Source organism: Homalodisca vitripennis, chromosome 8 (assembly GCF_021130785.1).
Source record: "Homalodisca vitripennis isolate AUS2020 chromosome 8, UT_GWSS_2.1, whole genome shotgun sequence".
Lineage (NCBI taxonomy): Eukaryota > Metazoa > Arthropoda > Insecta > Hemiptera > Cicadellidae > Homalodisca > Homalodisca vitripennis.
In genome coordinates, this window is record NC_060214.1 from 30,203,029 (window position 1) to 30,225,240 (window position 22,212).

Here is a 22,212-nt window from a genome sequence, read left to right on the forward strand (position 1 = left end):
ATAATTAATTATTTTATGGGTATGGTGATTCATGATAATGACTAGAAAGCGTTTTGCCACATAATCTCCATGAATACAATCTTATCTTTTTTCTTACTCTACTCACTTGGTTTAACTGTGCCGTAACCGCAAGATGACAGTTTTGATGGATGGGAGTGTGTAGGGTACCTACAAGTGATCCATTATAGAGAATGACATGGTGAAGATGTGGCAATCATAGAGCCGCCATCATCATCATCGTCAGTATCATCATCATTACTATCCACCATCAAAAACACATCAAGACTGCTGCTGCTAGAACACATTCAAGACCTCGCCAGTTGTCAGTAACACTGTTGTGAGTTAAACTTGTTACAGGATTGTTTGTTGTTTAGTTTACTCTGTAAACTCGGATTGTAACAGAACTGTACACTCAAAGCAAATTTTCTATTCTTCCAAACTTAAGGTAAGTTAAGTGTTTTACAATAATTTTCAAATATTGTGTCAACATTATTGCATTATTAAAACGTTCACAGGATTATGAGATGTTGATGTCATGAAAAGGAATCTGTTCAAAATACTATCGTGGGAATATTGTTTTTTTTTTAATTTCTACGCATTCCATATGATTGAAGATAGTATTTATTGCAAAACTCCAGAAAATCAAATTTTGTTTTAAAGTGTAATTTTTAAATGTTCTATCAACATAACTGCAGTACTAAAACGTTCACAGGATTATGAGATGTTGATGTTGTGATACAATCTGTTCAGAATACTATCGTGGGAATACCGTTTCCTATATTTTCTTTTTATTTCTACCCATTCCGTATGATTGAAGATAGTATTTATTGCAAATCTCCAGAAAATCAAATTTTGTTTTAAAGTGTAATTTTTAAATATTCAATCAACATAACTGCATTATTAAAATGTTCACAGAATTATAAGATGTTGATGTTATGAAAATGAATCTGTTCTGAGTACTACTGTGGGAGTACCATTTCCTTTTTTTTTTATTTTCTACTCATTTCATATGATTGAAGAGAGTATTTATTGCAATCTCCAGAAAAAAAATTTTGTTTTAAAGTGCAAATGTCTCGAAACATCTGAAAAGTAAAGTGGTTTTTATAAAACCTCCGCTACATGTGTACGTAAGCATTAGTCATAAACATACAAACAGACAAGCAGACTAGTTTAACCTCAGTTTGGAATATAGGAGTCATTTTTGAAAATCGAATAACATTTTTCACATTTTTGCTTTTTCAACACAAATACCATGTTTGCTCAAAAAACTTATTTAATGATTGTGATTAATCTTATATCCAAACTATATCTCTCTGAAGAATTCTTATTCTAAACTCGTAAAGGATTAAATTTTTAAATATTATGTGAAATGTGATTGGAACTGTGATAGAGACGATTGTGTCTAATTTTGATGACATCTACTATGTAGAGTTACAGTACTTTCTGCAGGATATCTTGAAAATAGATTGAAGTATAGACTTGAAATACAGCACGAAGTTTCATTTCTGTGTAGGCAAGATCTAGTTGGATGAAGCTACATGGCTCTCACGAGATTTGGCTGTGTGATAGCTAAGCCTAACTTTCCATAAAATATCTTGAAAACAGATTGATCCACATTATTGAAATTAAAAAAAATTGCTGTCACTGAGAGTGCTAACATAATTCCTCTTCTCTCTATTTTTTGTATGTCTGCAGGACATTTTGAGGATAAGTTAAGCTATAGACTTCAAATTTTAAATGTAGGTAACCTTCAATTCCAGGAGGGGGTGAGGGGGATAAAACCCCCAAAAGCACTAAAGTACTTAAAAATTATATTTCTAACAGGAGTCCAATTTGTTTTAAATACAGCAGTTAAATGCTTTACATTGATTTAAATCTATCTAATTTATGTATATTTAGATTTATTCCATAATCCCCACCCCACCCAATGTGGTGTTTTTTTTTTCTTAAATCAGTTCAATGAATTAATTAAGTAAAATTTTTAAGAAATATAAAAAAGTATGCATGATTGATTGGTATATTTAATATCTGGCAGGTAAAAAAATATATTACATGATTTTAAAATGAAATACCTGTTATACCTAATGTATGAATCAATACCTAATGTTAATTGATTTGGAATACTTTTGATAAGAACAAGAGCAATGGAAATTAGGCGCCTTTCTGAGTGAATGTATAGGATAACAGAATCCATTAGTGTAGCAATAGTACTAGGTCTGACCATCTGATCAAGCTCACTGTAATCGCGTAGGACACGATTGCCGTCTTCTCTATATGGCCGTCGTGTTACTTCAAGGTGCGAGCGCAGGTTCTAGTACTTTACGGCACGCATCTGTTCAAAATTCACAGCTCACTCGCAATGATAAATTAAAATGCTTAAATAATAAACTTAATCATTATTGGTGTTTAAATAAACTTCAACTGCGTGTCTTTTTAAAATAAAATAATTAGGTAGTTTTAATGTGACACGTGTTTGAATGCAAAGTGGAAAATATTTACTAAAATTACAAAATATTTTATATACTTTTATCAAGTACTTTTGAGAGGATATTCTGATAATTATATATAAATATAATACCTTGGGATTGATCTGAATTCTAAAGTTAATAAACGGCATACAAGCTATAGCTTGAAACAATTCAAATGTTTAAGAAGTTGTAATCTTTAACACATAATTTAGAATCGTACAGAGAAGAAAAATGCATTTGAAAAGTTAGCTCAGATTTCGGTGATTTAAATTATGTACGCTGGCCGTATTTTCTTGCCCGAAGTCATCACTGTGTAGTTTAAATGTATACCAAAACGTTATATGTATTGGGAAAATATTTATTTAGTGGAATATCAAACGAACATAATTCCCCTTAACTTTTTACATTTACAGTACAAACTCTAAGTAATAAAAATAGTTTTGTGTTATAAGAAATTAATTAGCGCTTGGTTTTCAATAACATTTTTAATATTGAATGATTGGTTTTGTATTTACTCCACATTAATCAGCGTTGTAGGTTGTTTGAAAATGTAATAAATAAGATTAATAAAACAAAATTGTAGGAACAAAAATAAATAAATGCCATTATTATTAAATTTAAAATGTCATTTCTTCATCATTACTCCTTCAATGCAGAAAAAGAACTGTCAAATGTCGAAATAAGCCAACTAGATCAGCTGCTTGGGAGACCGAGGCAGTGAGCTATTGATTAGTCTCTCCAGTCTGACTTAAATTCGGAGGAAAGGGAATATTTTTATTCCTTGTTTAATATACGAAATAATTTTAGTTGAGTTGTTATGCTCAACGTAAATTAATTTGTCTCGTTTTTAAGATAAAATCGTTTAAAATACTAATTTAGTGTAAGTCAGACTCAGCCATTAACGAAAATGGGTGATTCAAAAGTGTGGTTACCGATTTTATTTCTCACTGGGCATTTTCTTATTTTTAAGAAAGTCGTTGGCAGCGCAGCCTTGCAGCTTACCTCCATCCATTTTCTTCCCCCTCCACCGCGCACTTGCTTAATGATGATGAGCTCAAATGTGGAAGAACGAAGAAAAGGACCTGAAGAAATATCAATAAGTAAAAAAATTCTCAAAAGAAGACTGTTTAATTGTTATAGAACTATCGCTCGTGTTTCTCTATAGTGTGTATTGCCATTTACTTTATGTTGTAACTCAGTGAGAAGGATCTTTTCAGGTAAGATTTCCCAGAATAAGATTTCTCTCAGATGGTCTAGCCTACTTGCAAGACTAATGAGACTTTTGGCCACTGTGTGGACCATTTTAGCGTCTGCTTCGTATTCAGATGTGATGTAACTAAGTACCGCAATCTATTTCAATGTTATGGAGTAGTGTTATAGATGATTTTATTTATGTTACTCAAATAGACCAATACCAAATATTAATAATTATTCTTTTGAATCAGCAAGTTACCATTAGTCCTAATGGGTACAATAATTTAAGATTTTTGGACAGATTTAAATTGTTCATATTTTACTAATTCTTATTATTGTGGTCAGGTCAATTGAGTTGTAATAGGACATTCTTGACCTCAATTTAAAAGTTCAGAAATTGAATTTTATATACTTCTCAACCTAACATTTAGTCCAGAAAAAAATGTAAAACTAAGTAGGCTAACTTAGTTCTCAGAAAATAGATACAGGATTCAAAATAAGAAATGGGCTAAAAATATTCAACACTAAAGAGAATATTATGTATATGAATGTCAAGGCATTGTTAAATTCCTTTAAACTAATAAACAGTACTATAAGATTGTCATAAAGTTTTCTTTGAATGGCTTTTTAAATCTGTAGGTTTTAAAAATGAAAATATTCTGAGTTATGTAGCTATAAAATTGTTTGATATTAGGTATATTATCTTAGAAAGGATTTGTGTAGTAGAAATAGCCTATTTTTGTTTTATAGTGAAAAAGGTGTGGTGAAAGACAATATCATGCCTATAATAAATGTTTTGTGTGGAAGAACTTATTTACTATGAATAAAAATGAAACATTTACAATCCATTAAACCATACTCTCACATCCCACTAATGATTTTCATAATTTTACTTTATTGCCAAGATGGATAAATATATATTTAAAAAATAAAGTTCTAAGCTAATTTGTTAATAACTGATTCGTAATAGATAAATCCCATATACCCATTAAATTAGCGATATTATTTACAAACAGTTTAAAAATATTAATTTCTAACTGATCATTAGATCATTTTATTAAAACACATTCTATAATGTAATATCTATTTACCTTTTCAGTGCTGGCATCCGGATAAACAGAATTTTAAAACATGCATTAATTGCCAATGTGCACTTTACCGAAAAAATGAATTAAAATGTAAAACTATTTTTACATACATTTTATATCAATTTGCATTAGAAATAAACTTTTTCTCTTAAACATTTTATATAGTGAACATACACAGCTGATCAGTCAGTAGTAGTGACAAACGTTGACAAAAAAATGGCTGTTTATAAAAAACTAATAGTTTTATTTTAGGTGATGATTTGATTAAAGTTATTAATGGAAATGTTGATAATAATGTATTCTTTTAGTGTGCTTTGTTTAATTGAGTGTGGGATTTTTGGGGACTTCTTTGATTTTACTATATATAGTGTAAACAAGTTTATACTAAGATAAGTTTTCTTATAAGATGGCAAGCACACTAAGGTATTAGTGTGTTAATATACAGGGTGCGGCAAAATAACCTCCCTATTTTTAAATGCTAATAAAAACCACAGTGTTTTCCAAAAATCAAATTTATTCATTTTAACTTCTTCTATGACATGGGAAGTTTTTTCTACTTTCTTTTAAAAAGAATATCAGATAAGTGGTGGCCGTGGTTATCAATACACTGTTGTAAGTGAATTCTGAACTGTCGTGGACTCCCTCAAGCATGGCTTGATGTATGCGCAGAACTTCCTCCCGTATACCTTGCTTCAGATCTTGCAGGTTTCTGGGGCGATGTTTGAACACCTCGGCCTTTAAGTAACCCCACAGAAAAAAGTCACATGGGGTTAAATCGGGTGATTGCGCTGGCCACACAATGTCCCCTCCCCGAGAAATTAATTGGCCAGGAAACATTTGCCTCAAAATGTTCATTGCTATTCGGGCAGTATGTGCTGTGACACCGTCCTGCTGGAACCACACATTCTCAAAAGCCCTCAGTTGTAGGGCAGGTTCAAAAAATTCTGCTAGCATGTTGTCATACCTGTGAGTTCACAGTAACTGCCATCCTCTTCAAAAAAAATGAGGGCCAATGATTCCACATCGTGATAACGCACATCGAGGATTTCCTTCAGGTTGTTTTCACTCCAATAGTGAAAATTCTGTTTATTCACACTTCCAGACAGATGGAAATGCGCTTTGTCACTGAAAAAAACAATAGCCTCTGGTGGGAGATTTTCCAAGATTATTTGACACGCTTCCATACGACTCTGCCAATCACGTTGAGACAGCTCTTGGACAACAACCATCTTGTAAGGATGGAAATCAAGATCCATGTGTAGGATTCGACGAACACTACGGTCGGACATTCGAAGGGCGGCTGCATGTTTGCGAGCTGATCGTTGAGGAGACTGCAAAACTGATTGCCTAACCGCATTAATGTTTTCTGGTGTACGAGCACTACAAGGTCTTCCACCTCGTTTTTTCACAACAGAACCAGTTTCTCTGAAGTTGTTCACCCACAGCACAATAGACTTGCGGTCCGGTACTGAATCACGAGGAGGAATTTGAAACCGCGTTCGGAATTCACGTTGAGCCATGATAACTGATTCATTGCTACGAATGAACGCTTCGACCGCAAAAGCTCTCTGTGCACTCCTCCACACCATGATGGCGACTGACGACTGGTGCCTACGGGCGGAGGGTCATTTAAACTTCCCCCTCTCCTGCGTCGATTGCGGCTATCCCCACCATTCTGAGTGTCTCCCTCCACTCACAATAAAGCAATGAGAATAAGGAGGTTATTTTGCCACACCCTGTACATATTAGTGTATAAAAAAATAAAATTGCTACACTAGCACAGCATTTTTGGATGTAAAAATACCCCCTTTTGATTAGTATTCCAGAGAAACATCTGCCACTTAATAAAATTTTAATTGACTAAGGTATTTTAGTACTATCCTGAGGCCACTATTTTTGGAAGACTTTATTACCAGAGACCTAAATAACTATACTATTAATAACATTAGACTTCGTTTGACTTAAAAATTACATGTCATTATGACGGATCAGTTTTTGTTTTCTGCCTCCCAAGAGGATGTGATGCTGGCGAGAGAGGTCTCTCTGTCCATATTTACGATTTATATTCAAACATGATCAGATGGCGAAAAAGTTGAACACTCATGGACATAATCTGAGGTCAGGAAAGTACCGATCTTAAATGCCTCTGACCATCAGTGCGGCCTTTGGTGGTGCCACCCCACAATTCTGGCGAAAAAAGAATAACATCCCTTGATATAGTATCCAGATCAGATCACGTAAGCACTGGTAAAGGTTATCTTTAACTTTTATACTACTAGTAACATTTACAATAACCCAATCTAAACTAACTTATATTGTGTAATAACAAGTAGTAGAAACACAGACACAGTGGTCTTTTCACTGACATTGATTCTTTTTGGGAGACAAAAAACAAGAACTGATTGTTTTAATGACATACTTTTCACAATACTGGTAAATGACATAAAGTCTGTTCTTTTTAATAATTTAGTTTTTTTAGATCCCCAGTAAGGAAAAAAATCTTCCTAATGCATGGCTGAATTATGCATTAGTGCCTTAACTAATAAAAAAAATTAATGCTTTAAAAGCTAAATTCCCTAAAATATATAACAATACATTTAAATTAATAGCATTTTTATTAGAAAAAAACCTTAAAAATTATTTTTGGTACTTTGGGATTATACCGACCACACCCTGGAATGAATCGTTATTTGAGATTTTGCTTCTACTGATTACTAGATTAGCGTAGAACAACATTTCGTCAATATAAAACAGGAATTGTCTTATCGCAAACCCCTCCTCACCCTCAGACAGAGGTCAAAGTCGAGCGGTCTAGTAGATAGCATGATTGCAGAGTCTCGCCGCCCGTTCAGCTGGTGAGTCGGTTTATTGTACTTCCGTGTTTTACCTGTACATTTCTCAAAACAAAAATTCAACAAAAACAAACATTACCAAACTAAAACTAAACTCTTTATTGAAAAAACACTCAAGACTTGTTTTTATTCTTGATCACACTCCGCCACCCAAAATGCCTTCGGTGCTGCCGAAGCCCGCGCTGATATCGACGAAAGAAAAACATCCCTCGAGATAGTACCTATCAGTAAAATATCAAATTCTAGAGGGGCTGATCAGAAATATAAATTGAATTGTAATGGAAAGGCAATTATGTACCGTGCAAATCATGTGATGCCGCGCCCTGCCCTAATCGGGATTATCGAGAAAGATAAGATAACAGCGACAACAATATCGATCACAATACCTGGAAATGCTTGTAATTAAACAGTTGTTTTTTCGTTCTATCATGTTTGTTTCTATAAATTTATATTTTTGTGTTCTTCATACTGGTGTGGTCGGTATAATCCCAAAGTACCTTATTTTTGTTAATATACCATTTGACCTAAATTGAAATGTATGTTACAATATAATAAAAGTTAAAACAATTATAAAAACTAGCAATTATTACTCTACTTTCTTGTCTTATTCATTATTTTGTTTTATAATTTGAACGTAAGTAGTATGATTTAATAGTTTCTATTAATTAGTATAATTTTATGATTTGAACTCGAAACAAAACTTTAATATATTATAACATTTAACGTGAACAAAACATCATCACTCAAAAAACATCAACAACGAGACGTACAGTAGACACATTTGTGACAATAGATTGAGTAGTAACACAAGCCACCGGCAGACAACGGATATGTTTGGTTTTGGCTCTGTAGAATATACAATGAGGACATCAGTGTTTTGATCAAAGTTTACCATTAGGATAAATCTGTCTAGTTTGGCTAACAACAAAACCTCACAATTTAAAATTTCTCTAAATAATTAATATAGTATAAATAGTAAAACTGAAGTTGCTGTATTGTCAGAGTACCAACATCCTTCTATCGAGATTTTAAATTTTCATCCAGAAAAACAGTCAAATAGGTTAATTATTAGTAAAAGCTGGTTTAGATTGTATTCTCATTTGGTGAGTTGATGTTATGTACACAAGTTAATAATATCACTTGATGTATTTAAAAATAATCCCCTCTCTGCCAATTTGGAAGGTTGTGACAGACAGTTCAAAATTTTTAAATGGTATGACTCATTTAGTTATTTTTCAAATTAATACCTTCACTGTGGTGCAACATATACTGACTTTGGTAAAGCTGGAGTAGTAGCTAAATATACAACCTCCATAGTCAATCCAGCAGGGATTACTTCTGGCTGGTTTATACCTTCCAGTTGAACCTACCACTGGGCACTTAAAAAATAGTTATGTCACTAAAATCTGGGCAATCTTATGGATGTCCAGGAGCGGCACATCACTAACCGCAAATGTCGAGATTCTGGGATGCAAGAGTAATTCGATAGGTCTAATCTACTGTGGGAGATGACTGTTGAAGGAGATTGTGGGGTTCGTTCCCTAAGTGTCAAAAGGTTCTTGCTTCGTGGATCTCTATAGGAGGCGGCCCCCACCCCCAATCTTATCCATCCAGAACATCCTGTCACTCCGGAAGCAGCGTAAAGGTCCTTTTAGGACTAGGTGCAATTTATAAGCTTCTAGTCCTAAGAGAACAAAAAAAAAAAAAAAAACAAAACAAAAACTGCCATAGACAATGTAGCTATGGTGACTAGATATCACCTAGTTGTTTTTATAACACCTTCACTGTGATATAAGTAATGTACTGTTGAGGGTATCTTGGGTAATAGCTAGTTAAATCTGTCATTATCTAGTGTCAGTGTGATACAAGACTTTGAAACAGAAGGAATTGTCAGGAAACCAATCTCTTACCCTCCCTTTAAACTATTATTCGCTCCCATAAACATGCAAATTTCAAAAGGAGGAGCGGAATAAAAACTTATTCTGCGTTAAAGTATTAACGTAAATCATTGTGTGATGTCTCATTTTAAAGGTCTTGAGATAAAATAAGAAAAATTGTGAAATTTAGATATTTTTACGTTGAAGTCTAACATAGTATCTAATTGAAATGAATTAATTCACCATTTTTTCCTACATAGTAAACCTTTCCATTTTGGATAGAGTTTTCCATAAACCTTTCCAAATTGGTCTTACTTGTGTTACATTGGTTTTGTCCTATAAAGATCTTTAATTTGAGATATCACCCAATACTTAACCCGCTTCAAAGTTTTGGGTAGCCCGCCACCACCCATTTTATGGAAAGGGAGTAAATTTTAAATCCATAACAAATTTCCTTAGGTGATGAATGCTATTTTATATCTCCCAAAAGAGATTTGAAAGCTGTCACCATTCAAAAGTTAAGGTGAATGGAGTATAGTTCAAAAATGTTTATAATATTCAAGCTGTTAACTGTCTTTTTTATGTTTTCCTTAACTTTGACAATAAATTTCATGCTCTTGGTATAAAAATATTGCTTAGTTGCAGATCAGCTCTCCAATCATTCATTAATTCTACTGTAGGGCGAGTTAAAAGATATCAACCACATGTACTTAAACTGCAACAAAATGGTGTTAATTACTACTTCATATCGAAGTAATACTGTACTTCATTTTTATCAGATTGGCAGCAGTAGGATTAACACTATTATTTCTACAAAAAAAAATTAATTTATTGGATCACACATCACACTTCTTCCAGATATAAGAAATGAAGGTGATAATATAAACAAAACAATCACATACCCACTATTATTATAGGAATGTTATGGTAACATAAATAATTAGTAGTGTGAGGTTCAGTTTTTGTGTGTGTTCTAATTGCCAGTCACAGTTTAAAAGGTTAGAATATTAAATAAAAGGAGTTTAACATAATACATATTATTATCAGTATTATAAAAAGTATTAAGTTTGACTTTATAACCTATAACTCAATAAATAAGAAATAATGGGTTTTACCCCTTTTCAATATTATTTAGATTGATTTGGTCGGCTTCAGAGTAAGATCCAGTTCAGTATTCCCTCTGAGTTTATTAGTTACACACAACACATTTCTGAACTAAAAAGAACATGAACAAGGACGTAACCAGTGAGGGGGTCCGGAACACCCCAAATTTTAATTTTTTAAATTACTTTTTTAATAAACGATTATTAATATTTAAATAATTCAGTATTACTGACATGTACTGCTGAAAAATTGTTCTCAACAAAGAAACAGGTAAAGAAAGTTTTAAGGAACAAAATGTGGCCTTACTCTCTGTCCACTAAAATATTAGTTGTCTGGCCCCCAAAATTTTTTTCCTGGCTACTTTCTTGACCATGGATGAGATTTTTTTATAATTTAAATTTTTGTGGCAATTTAAAAGTGAAATACAAATTATTTAATTAGTAAATTCAAATTCTGAAAGTAGGCCTATATACACATTTAACCTTTTCAGTGCCAGACATTTTTCTAGGTGACGTTGTAAAAGTGCCAAGGTGTATACTCCATGCTTTATCAAGAAGAGCCAGGACAACATTTACACTTTTTTACAGTCACCCACATTAAATGTTATAACTTTATTAAATTTGGACTAAAACACTTAGTTTTTTTAAATATTCTTTCTTGCCGTTTAACAAATTAAAATGTCTAGTAATTGTGACATCTGTTCCTTTTTTTTTCTTTTTAATGGGAGAGGCCGATCCCCTTTAAGCCTTAATCTGCCCGTCCTCATATGCCACTGGCCTTCGTGAGGATCTTATCAAACAGAATAAGGGGAAGCGGGGATATAGTACAAGATCGGTATTGATAAAACAGTATAACGGTCACATATAGGATTTGAACCTGCACTATCCCCAACACAGATCCAAAGTCCGACTTCTTGGACCGCTCTGCTATTGGTACTCCCAATATCATTAGCCAGATATTCTTGTATTTAAGACTAGAAATATGTAAGTGTTAGATTTATGTAAGGTTAGGTGTGAAATATAAAAAAAGCGACAATCTTATAAAACTGGAGCGTTTTAATAAACTGCTAGAAAGTGCATCTCTATAGACAAACTTATTTATTTACATATTCTTTGAGAGCAGTAGTTGCATCAGCGTTTTTACATAAATAGTTAAAATAGTTTAAAAATGGTTAAAATCAGGTGAGGTTAGTCTGGTTGTTCCTCCGGTTGACAAATTTTCCAAGGTGTTGTAGAAGTTGTGCTCCAGCAATCGCTTCACGAGATGCTTGTTGAAGATTTTGTCTTCACGGTTTTTTAACTGTTCAGGTAGAAGATTGAATAGTACGGTTTCTTCTCGTAGAGGGACATGTGGTGAATCGGCATGGTAAAGTTTGTGTTGTTCCGAGTGCTGTATTGGTGAGCATCTCCTAGTCTCTGGTGATTTCTGTCTACATGTTTGACCACTTCAAGAATGTAAAGTGATGCGACAGTCAGTATTTTAAGTTCTTGGAAGACAAGATTAATATTGGTTTAGGCTTATTAAAGTTCTCACTGCTTTCTTCTGTGGCAATTTTCTAAAACTCGGCTCACATTCCTGGTAGAGGAGTTTCCCCATACTACAAGTCCATACCAAATATGCGACTCAAATAGCGAGTGGTATGCTGCTGTTTCTGTTCAAGGTCACAGGAGCTTTTTACTTTTTTGAGAGCTTACAGGCTGGTATTTAATTTTCCACGTAGGTTCTCTACATGTGATCCCCAAGTGAGTTTGCTTGTCAATTATAACTCTGGTTCTGTTTCTGAAATTTAATTGTTGGATTTTTTCCTATTAAATAAAAGATAATTTTTTTAACAATACTGCTTGGCCATGTTGAGTGTAGTGAAGGATGAAATTTCTAATATTTTTTTCTGCTTGTTTGTTACAAACTTGGAGTGCAGTGTCATCCGTGTACATCATTGCTTGTCCATATTCTTAAAGATATCTTTATAATCATAATCATAATTTTTATTGCCATTGATCACATTTTACATATAATGAAATAGACATAGTCATGTATTAATAATATAGACGTAATGGAGAAAATAGAATACAATATTTTTTAAATTAGACATGTAAAATTTACAGTACAATTTTACAATTGCGGTTTTACAATGTGTGAGTTTAATTACTACTCTGGCACTATTTAGTTATTCAGAATCAAAATTCCACATCCACATCATGATTTAGAAAATCCTCTAGATTATAAAATGAATTTTATTGTAACCAATGTAATACCTTACTCTTAAACACCCCAGTTGAGGCAGTCCAAGCTGTTACATTAAGTTTATTAAAGAAAACAATGCTGTTCACCATGTGAGATGAACCTGTTTTGGCCAGCCTGTGCTTGGGTATATCAAGCTTATCACGATTTCTAGTATTATATGAATGTAAATCTTGTCTAAGTGTGAATGAGCGCAGATTAGTTTTTACATAATATAATAATAGATGGAAGATGTATAGGTTTATAATTGTGAGAATTTTTAAATTAATAAAAAGTGGTTTACAGTGTTCTAGGAATTCAGCTCTACAGTATAACCCTCTTTTGTATTATCAAAATATCTTTAACGTGAGAAGAATGACCCATGTGTATTAATCCATAAGAAATATGAGACTGGAATAAACCAAAGTATGCTGTCCTTAAGTATTCAATAGAAACAACATCTCTTAGTTTCCAAAAAAGATAACTTACTCGCGAGAGCCTACGGCATAAGTTATTAATGTGATGGGACCAGTTTAGTTTAGAATCAATGTGAATACAGAGTAATTTTGCGGATTGGACATGTTGAGTGTTATTGGATAAGCTAAGAATAATGTTTTGAGTTTTTTCTTGGTTACATAGCAATTTGTTAGAGGAAAACCTTTGATTGGATTTGCAGTTTTTGAGATCCATTTATTACAGCATTAGTCTTTACTTATCAGAGATTTACAACTGTGTCAGAATTTACCAATATTTTTGGAATATTTTTTGTTGTGCGATTTTTCTAGAACTGCAGCATATTACTGAATTTTATAATATTTAAAATACAACTCAAATATAATAAGTAATGGTCATTGACCAAATAATAGTAATATTTTACAAGCCGAGCTAATTTAATTTACTTATAATAGCTAAGTAATTCAGATTAAAATCTCAAGTCATACAGTGAAGCAGATGGTAAAATAGTAAATTATGCCAAAATACCGTTTTTTGTAAATAAGCAGAAATTTACATAAAAGTTATCTTACCAGTAGCAGAAAGCAATAGATAACAGCTGATAATAATTTAGCTTCAATCCATTGACCTAACTTCATGTTCCTTCTTGCATCCTGATAAGTCTATTGAGGTCCAAATAAGTCTCCAAAAAACGCAAGTGTTTACTGATGGTCTGCCTCATTTGAAATTGAATATCCTAAATAAGCTTGACTCTATCAACTTCAGATATTTGCGTTCCTGATGTACTTCTGTTAATTACTACTATTAGATTTTATTTCAATATTTATTGTTATAGGTACCAATTCAAAAATACTTACTTACATATTTAGTACAAGACAACCTTGTTTATCCAGACTCCATTTATCCAGATCGGTTTTATGTAGAGGAGGGACTGCAATTGGTATCAATTTACAAAATCGTGACCATGGAAAGGTATGTTCATTTTTTTTTTCCTGAAAACTACAATTTTTCCTGAAAACAATAGTGAAGAAAAAATTCGTCGGCAACGAAAATCAAAGGAGTTACGATTTTTTGAAATCCTCTGAAAACTCTGTTTTTGACAGTACCTCTGGCAATTTTACTGAAATGATGACGTTAATCCTGTCAACGATGCCTGCCCGCTGCGCAGTGCTGCGCACTGCTTGCTCTTTTAGAAAAAAAATTAACTCGAGCTTGCAAAAGTCGAATCCCAGATCACGTGATGCCCCTGATCCTTAACCCTCCAAGTGTTGTTCGACAAAATTTTGTCGGTTATTTTCCATCTTTAATGCAATAATGCCCGAAAGGCATCAATATAATACAATGATATACTTTCCCCCCAGTTTATATGCACCTGTGATAATAACACTTGGCTATAAATGCCCAACCCATGAAAAAAAGTCCATTTTTCATGGTCACGGTATTGTAAATAAATACCCTGCAATTTTGTAGAGAATAAAATTGTTTTGTTGAATTTCCAGCGTAATTAGTTTTTTCATTAGCATGTGTTGTACATTTTGAATATTTAAAATAAAACAAATTAACAGTGCTGTAGTAGACCTTATGATACCTTAATAATTGTTAATTTGGGAGATGTAAATGATTGGACCCTAACCAAAAATAGCATTGGTGAGATGGCCGATTTGAAAATTGTACTAGGAGATTTTTATTCAATGATTACAGAGGACAATGAAAACAATGTGACAATGAAGAACCGGAACATTTCATGAGTAAATTTTATGTAGTTAGACCAAATAAATGTAAATTTTTGCCATTAGCCTGACATATAAGAGGAAAGAAAGGCCCCTTTGATTGACCTTCTTAGAAGCCATGTACTAAAGTTAAACAAAAGTAACTGATAGAATTTTTATGATACAATAAAAACGCTTGTTTTTTTATTTCTTGTTTCATCCCATTCTTTTTATAACATGGAATAAATTGTGGCACTCTTTTACTGTTAAATTTGTGACAAATAAGTTCTTTATTATCTGTAATCTTTTTTGTTCAAAGTTTGTTTTTGACGATTGGAAGATTTGATAGAATAACAGGATTTCGGACATTTGCCATCGTTATAGGTTATAAAATGTATAATACCTATAACGTTTGAAGTTTATTTTTGATGAAGGAAACAGGATTTTTCCAGACATTTGCCATCGTTCAGTGAAACAAAAAATCAGTAACACTATGTTTTGAGATCTGCAATCTGATCTCTTCTTTAGGTAAATAACTAACCTAACACATAATTAGACTAGGTTTAAATAAAAAAATTATACCAGAGCGTTGTGACACGCCTAAGTCAAGAATCACAAGAAATGTGGTTCCCGATGTATTATGTTGGCTTCATCCCATTTCATGAATTGAGATCTCGAAACATAATGGTACTGATTTTTTGTTTCATTGAACGGTGGCAAATGTTTGAAATCCTGTAATCTGTTTTGTTTTCCCTGTATTCTCAGAATATTTGCATTTTTGTTCTTCCAGATCACCTCCGATCCCAATTAATCTGGATAAACAAGGTTGTACTTTATGTTGTTACTGTAATATAACTAATGTGCAAAACAATGTAAATGTGTAAAAATTTTCAGGTGGACACGATGGCAGATGACCAGCAGTTCTGCCTGAGGTGGAATAATTTCCAGTCAAATTTCACATCACAATTTAAAGCTTTAAGGTTAGAAGAGGACTTTGTAGATGTCACTTTGGCTTGTGAAGGAAAGCGAATAAAAGCTCACAAATTAGTTCTTTCAGCATGTAGTCCGTATTTCAAAGAGCTCTTTAAGGTAAGCATTACTCGTTTATTTTCTAAATCTTATTTGATTACCAATGTTCATTTATACTCTAATGTTTTTAGTTTTAGTTTCGAAGGAATGAAAAATAATGCTAGATATCTATGATACACCTGTAGCCTATAAAATGGAGTTTTTGTTTTGTAAAATAAATTTATTCATTTTTAAATGCCATATTTGGATAGTATTGTATACCAAGAAGAGAACTTTCCAGTTGTAAAACTTTTTGTTTATTGGAGCATAGACATCATTCTTTAAATAATGAAAAAAGGTATGATAGAAATTTTTCATAAATCCTAATATACCTCAATGTAGAATCTAATTCTTATATTTAAGATATTTTCAAAGGATATACAAATTCTGGGGAAAGTATTTATTTTTCTGAAAGTACTATATTAATAGAGATAAAACCGTTACAAAATATAATTACAATTTATGGACACATTATTTTTTAGAGTATATTATCTCCCAAATTGCTTCAAAAAATTTCAGAGATGGATTGCAATTGTTATTTGCTGAGCTATCTCTTTTTTTTATATATATATACACACATGGTTTGAAAAACTCATTAACACATAATAAATTAATATATTAATAAAGACATGCAACATTAAAAGAACTCAATTTAAAAATAACACCAAAAAGGCTTTATATTTGTAACAGATTTTCTTGATGCACAATGATTTTGGTTGTTTACCCTCAAAACAACCCAAATATGCAGAAAAATCTTATTTAAAAGTAGACTTACAAAATCACAATGATAAACATTAATTGACAGAATGGGAAGGGGAAAATATAAAACTCAGTAGGATGATGCTTTGTTTTATAAATTAAGACACTATCAGAAATTGTTATTAATTTGACTAAATAAAATAGGTTACATATAAATGTTACATGAAATATCAGTATATTGAGTAAATTATTAGTAGATAGTTTGTTAACAACAGTTACAACACTTCGGGAATGTGTTAATTGGCTAATCCAAGGCCTCATATGAAATTACACCCAGTTCTCTATCTTCAGTTACAGTCACGTCTTTTAAATTCTAGTCTAAAACCACTACTTGTGTATTAGAACTGAAATTTTAAATTGTTGGGCATTGATTTCTCCAACATCATAGAAAATACAGTGATTTTAAAATAAAACGTGTGCATTTTATAACATGTTGATTGAAAGATATCAAATGAAAGTAGAAATGGTAATGATTACAAATTTATAATGAAGATTCTTGCTCGAATGAAGATGGACTCGGTTCTCACACACAGGCTTTTGCCCATGTGGGTACCTTCTCGTGTATATTATTATCGCCATATTTGTATATGTGAAAATGAGATAAATAAATGAAATGATTACTGAAGAAATAATGATTGTTCTATTATGGAATCAAGACAGAAATGTGTATTGACATAATCCTTGAATTTTAACTGATTCTAACTAACTGAAAGAACTTAAAAACTAGTTAGAAACCTCACTTGAAATTTTTAGTTTAAAAAAAATGTAATTATGGATATGTTAACCTTTTGATTGTCGTAGCTATTTTGCTATGTTACGCCCATTACTATAGACATCACTGATTAAGCAAACTCTTTTAAGATACAGATATGAAATGAAACGAAAAACCTCATTTATTAAGTTAGGAAAGTTAGGATTATATGAGTCATCTAGTTTTAAAACCAGTTAGATGACATTATTTTTAATTTTCAAGTTGTTATTTTTTTCTTTTTGGCATTAAAATGTTCATATTTAAAGACTAAAACATTAAAAACTACTATTCAGATATATTAGATTAATTTAAATAAGTTGAATAGTAGGGGCAGTTGTAAACCCAGATAGCTATAGATTTCATTTTCAAAACCAAATAAATCGTAGTAGTGAGTGTTTCTGCCACAAGGTTGTTAATTGGGCAGTAACAACATAATTGTCTGTAATTCACATGGAACCGTAATTCCATTGTTACAAAGAACTACAATTGGTAAGAAGTCTCCGAAAACTTGTGGGTCACGCAACAATAGTTTTCTAATATTCTCTGAACATTATCCAGTTGCATTTTAGCTGTTGTTAAAAATATGTCCACATATACTACTTATTATTCCTGAACATGTTCATTAAAATAATCTACTGTCTTTTCTAATTTTTGTTCTAAATTGCATTGTCATTAATAAGTATAACAATTTCAGCAATTGCAAAAGTGTTATTTTTATATTTCAGAAGATTATATTTTAGCAAGCTTTAGGTTCTGTTTAAAAATTTATCTGAAAACTTTTGATAAACAGTAGGGATGTGGTGACAACAAATTTTATAATAATTCTATAATGTGAAGTTTCTTCCTTGTACAGGGTTCAATATTAAAGAGCCACTCACAATTTTTTCAGTCTATGTTTTGTGTGTACAGGGCAACCCTTGCAAGCACCCGATCATCTTCATGCAGGACGTGGAGTATGAACACCTGATGAACCTCGTGGAGTTCATGTACGCTGGACAAGTGAACATCTGCCAGAACAAGCTGCCGACGTTCTTACACACCGCAGAGTCCTTGCAGATCAGAGGCCTGTCCGCCCAGTCCCAGAACAAAGTCAGTGGAATAAAGATTCTTGATTTCTTTATTTGTCCTTAAGTAACAAAATAGTTGCAATAGACATTAGACTGAAAATTATATTCAAAATTCTTGACAGACTAAAAAAAGTGTAAACACTTTTTGCATATTACCAGTGTAAAAAGTCAAGTTAAAATTCTAGACAGACTAAAAATAAGTATAAAAACTGTTTGCATATCATTGGTGTAGAAAGTAATGCACTGTAAGAGAAATATCATTATTTTCAAAGTCTATTGTATTACATTAAAATTCATAAGAATTAATAAACAGAAAAAAACACAACACATTTGAAACTTATTAACAATCAACAATGTAATCAGTATAAATAACACTAAACAATTTTATAACAATAACATTTAGAAATTATAAATAAAATAAAATTATCGTAGTTGAAAAATCTTTTCTATTCAGATGGACATGTAGTGAGTGTGCTGTCCTATCATACACATACCTACAATCCCCCTCGAAGTGGTTTGTCTAAGTAGCTAATTTAAAAAATGTATTATTCATTGAAGTCAGAGGAAGATTTATTTTTATGGACAGCAAAAATTGGGTTAGATTCCTGGTATATTTTAGAATTTAAAAAAATGTGAATAATGACAAAATATGTTCTAAACTTAACTGACAGTAAACAGCTGTTCACACTTTCAGCAGAACTTCGCCAAAGAGTCAGAAACGTTCGTTTACGTTTAAAATTTAGAAAGTATTCAACATACATCACTTGCTCGGTTGTAATAAAAAAAAGTAGAAAACAAATCCTGTTTTTTGCAATCTGTAAAAATTAGTGAGCAAAAACGATTTACAGAATACTTATTACGCATTATTATTCAATAAACAATACATTAAATTAAATTATGAAACCTAGTTAATATGATATACAATTTTTCGTACTTAAATCTGATTTTCAATAGCAAACGTTTGACTAAAAAGATGTCTACAAAAGCGACTAGTTGCTAGTCATTTAACAGTTCCAGTGTTAAAAGAATACACCATAGCAGGGTATGGGACACTTCTAAATGGAAATAAATTATATTAGGCCAAATTCGTAATAAAAAAATTGTGTGCATTATTTAAAATAAGCTGGATTGCTGTTATACATCTAACTTTTTAAATTTTTGGGGCTCTTGGGGGAGTTCTACCCCACTTATCCCCCTGCCTTAGTTACGCTACTGGTTCTGCCTATTACATATAATGTGGTACTTGGTAATAAAGTTTTGAGCTTATAAATATATTGATATTGTATAATTGAAAATAAAAAATAATTTATATTATATTTTACATTAATGTTTTACTGAAGTCTCTAACACTATGAGTAATCACTGGTTTATTTTGTTTTTACAGCTACCTCAAAACTCAGAACGTAAAGCTAACGACCTAAGGCCTGCTCCCACGTTAAAGGGAAGTCCTAGATCCTCTGGAAATTCACCTGAGCCCAGTCTGGAGGAGGAGAGGGGGGAGACAGGGCACATCCCCTCCTTCCCCTCCAAGCGGCTCTGTGTGCCTGCCCCCGGTGACACCAACTCGCACCACTCTCGTGAATCTACCTCATACTCAGAAGTACCTACAACTGCTCTCATAGAGGTCAGAATCAAATTCTTTATTGTCACAGTTTTCATGATATACATTCTTTTAATCCAGCACAGCTGGAAGAACGGGTAACATCAGTTATGAAACATCGTCAAAGTCAAAAGTTCAATTAATTAAGTACAATGTTATTATATTTATAAAACAGTCATAAAAATAAAATCTATAAATTTATGTATTTATGTTCATAATGTTATTAAATTATTGTATCACATAGGTACTCTTCAATAGAGTAATATATACAGGGTGTCAATTAAGTCTGGAACCTCTTTTTTAATTTTTGAACCACAATAGAAAGAAATACCAAAGTTCACACGTGCTTACTGGTGATAGTAACGCACACATCTGCCCAATTACCGACCAGATAATCCCTTTGGGAGACGGTCCATAAGGAGTCAGACAAAATTCTTAAATAGCAGCATAGGTCAAGTTTGGTATCAAATTAAAGGTCTTACTTAGCAGAGTACAATGCCGCAAACCGGACTTCAAAAGGTGGATTCATTCAGTAGTTCTATTTGAATTTTAAAACAATTGAACAATGTAAATTATTAAGTATTACAAGTAAACACCAATTTTTAAGTACCTGTGATCAAAGTAAGTGTTCAAAATGTTCCCCTCCCTTCGTCTCACCAGTAAGCACGTGTGAACTTTGGTATTTCTTTCTATTGTGGTTCAAAAATTAAAAAAGAGGTTCCAGACTTAATTGACACCCTGTATTTTCTTTTAACATATCTGAAACTTTTATTTTAAATTCATTGTCTTTTTGAAGTGATTTAAATCTAGTAGGAAACTTAATGTATAATTTTCTTCCAAAAATACTGTGGTGAACGCTCAAACAAAAAAGTCTATGAATTGGAAAGTGCAACAGATTTCTATTTCTTGTATTGTAATTACGGTTATAGTGATTTGCGAAACAAAGTTTGAAATTCTGCCTTATAAACAATAGGCATCTCAGCACATTAACTGATGGACAGGTTAACAGATTTAAGTTTTTAAATATTCCTTTGCATGAAGTTCTTCTTTTGGAAAATGTCATAATCCTTAAATATTTCTTTTGGATTTTGAAAATGTCTGCCAGCCTACTAGAACTTCCCAAATGTCATATTGTATGACTGAAGCATACATAGCATGATAAATTATAAGTTTTGTTTTTAAGTCAGCAACATTTCTTAAGAGTGACATCTGGAAACAAGCAGAGTAAAGCTTTCTTCCCAAAATTTGTAAATATTCAGCCCATTTTAGATTTGAGTCTATGTGGATTCCTAAAAAACTTGCTGATTTCAAAACTTTAATGCGTTGACTCTCTAACTTGATGTTAAATTCAAATGGTTCTGGCTTTGAACAATTTGAAAACCATCTAATTGAGTTAAATTTTAAACCATTTGCTGTAAATCATCTTGATAATTCAAAAAGAGAGTTTTAAATCAACATATGAAGGCCAATATTAGACGTAGATTTGAGAATTGCTGTTGTGTCATCTGCATATAATATTAAACTAGAATTTGTATTTGCTAGGAGATCATTTACATATATTAAAAATAGTGCAGGACCCAGAATTGATCCTTGTGGAACCCCACAATTAAATAATTTCCACTCCGACTTAAATAACGTATTATTTTTTTATACAACTGTACGGCAGAATTGGGAGGAAAGATAAGAGCGTATCCATTGCCAACTAGAGAATTTCATGTACCACACAGTCAGGCTCTGGACAACTCACAAAACACAGCAGCTGTGCTCCACGATGTATCCAAGCCCTCCGCCACTCTATACACAAAATCTGCAATAGCCTGAACTGTGTTTCTTCCAGCTCTAAAACCATATTGTTCATCTGCAAACAAATTATAGTGTTCAAAATGAGATATTATTTGATCTGTCATTATTTTTTCAAAAACTTTGGAAAAATAAGGCAAAATTGATACTGGTGTTTAGTTTTCTGGATTGTGCTTACTTCCTTTTTTGAAAATTGGTTTTA

The 22,212-nt window shown here is 32.3% G+C and overlaps 1 protein-coding gene across 3 annotated transcripts in view; it reads left to right on the top strand.

Moving 5' to 3' along the window:
* The first annotated feature begins 3,475 nt into the window (after positions 1-3,475).
* The window catches only part of LOC124367469 (protein abrupt-like), a 58,613-nt gene continuing 39,876 nt past the window's right edge, over positions 3,476-22,212 (top strand). The window contains exons 1-4 of one of the 3 annotated variants that reach the window (XM_046824302.1): positions 3,476-3,685; positions 15,860-16,054; positions 18,453-18,632; positions 19,995-20,234. In XM_046824302.1, coding sequence (XP_046680258.1) covers positions 15,869-16,054; positions 18,453-18,632; positions 19,995-20,234 — 606 coding nt within the window. In that variant the 5' untranslated portion in view covers positions 3,476-3,685; positions 15,860-15,868. The remainder of the gene's footprint in view (positions 3,686-15,859; positions 16,055-18,452; positions 18,633-19,994; positions 20,235-22,212) is intronic. The other 2 variants (XM_046824304.1, XM_046824303.1) reach the window with 2 other exon arrangements.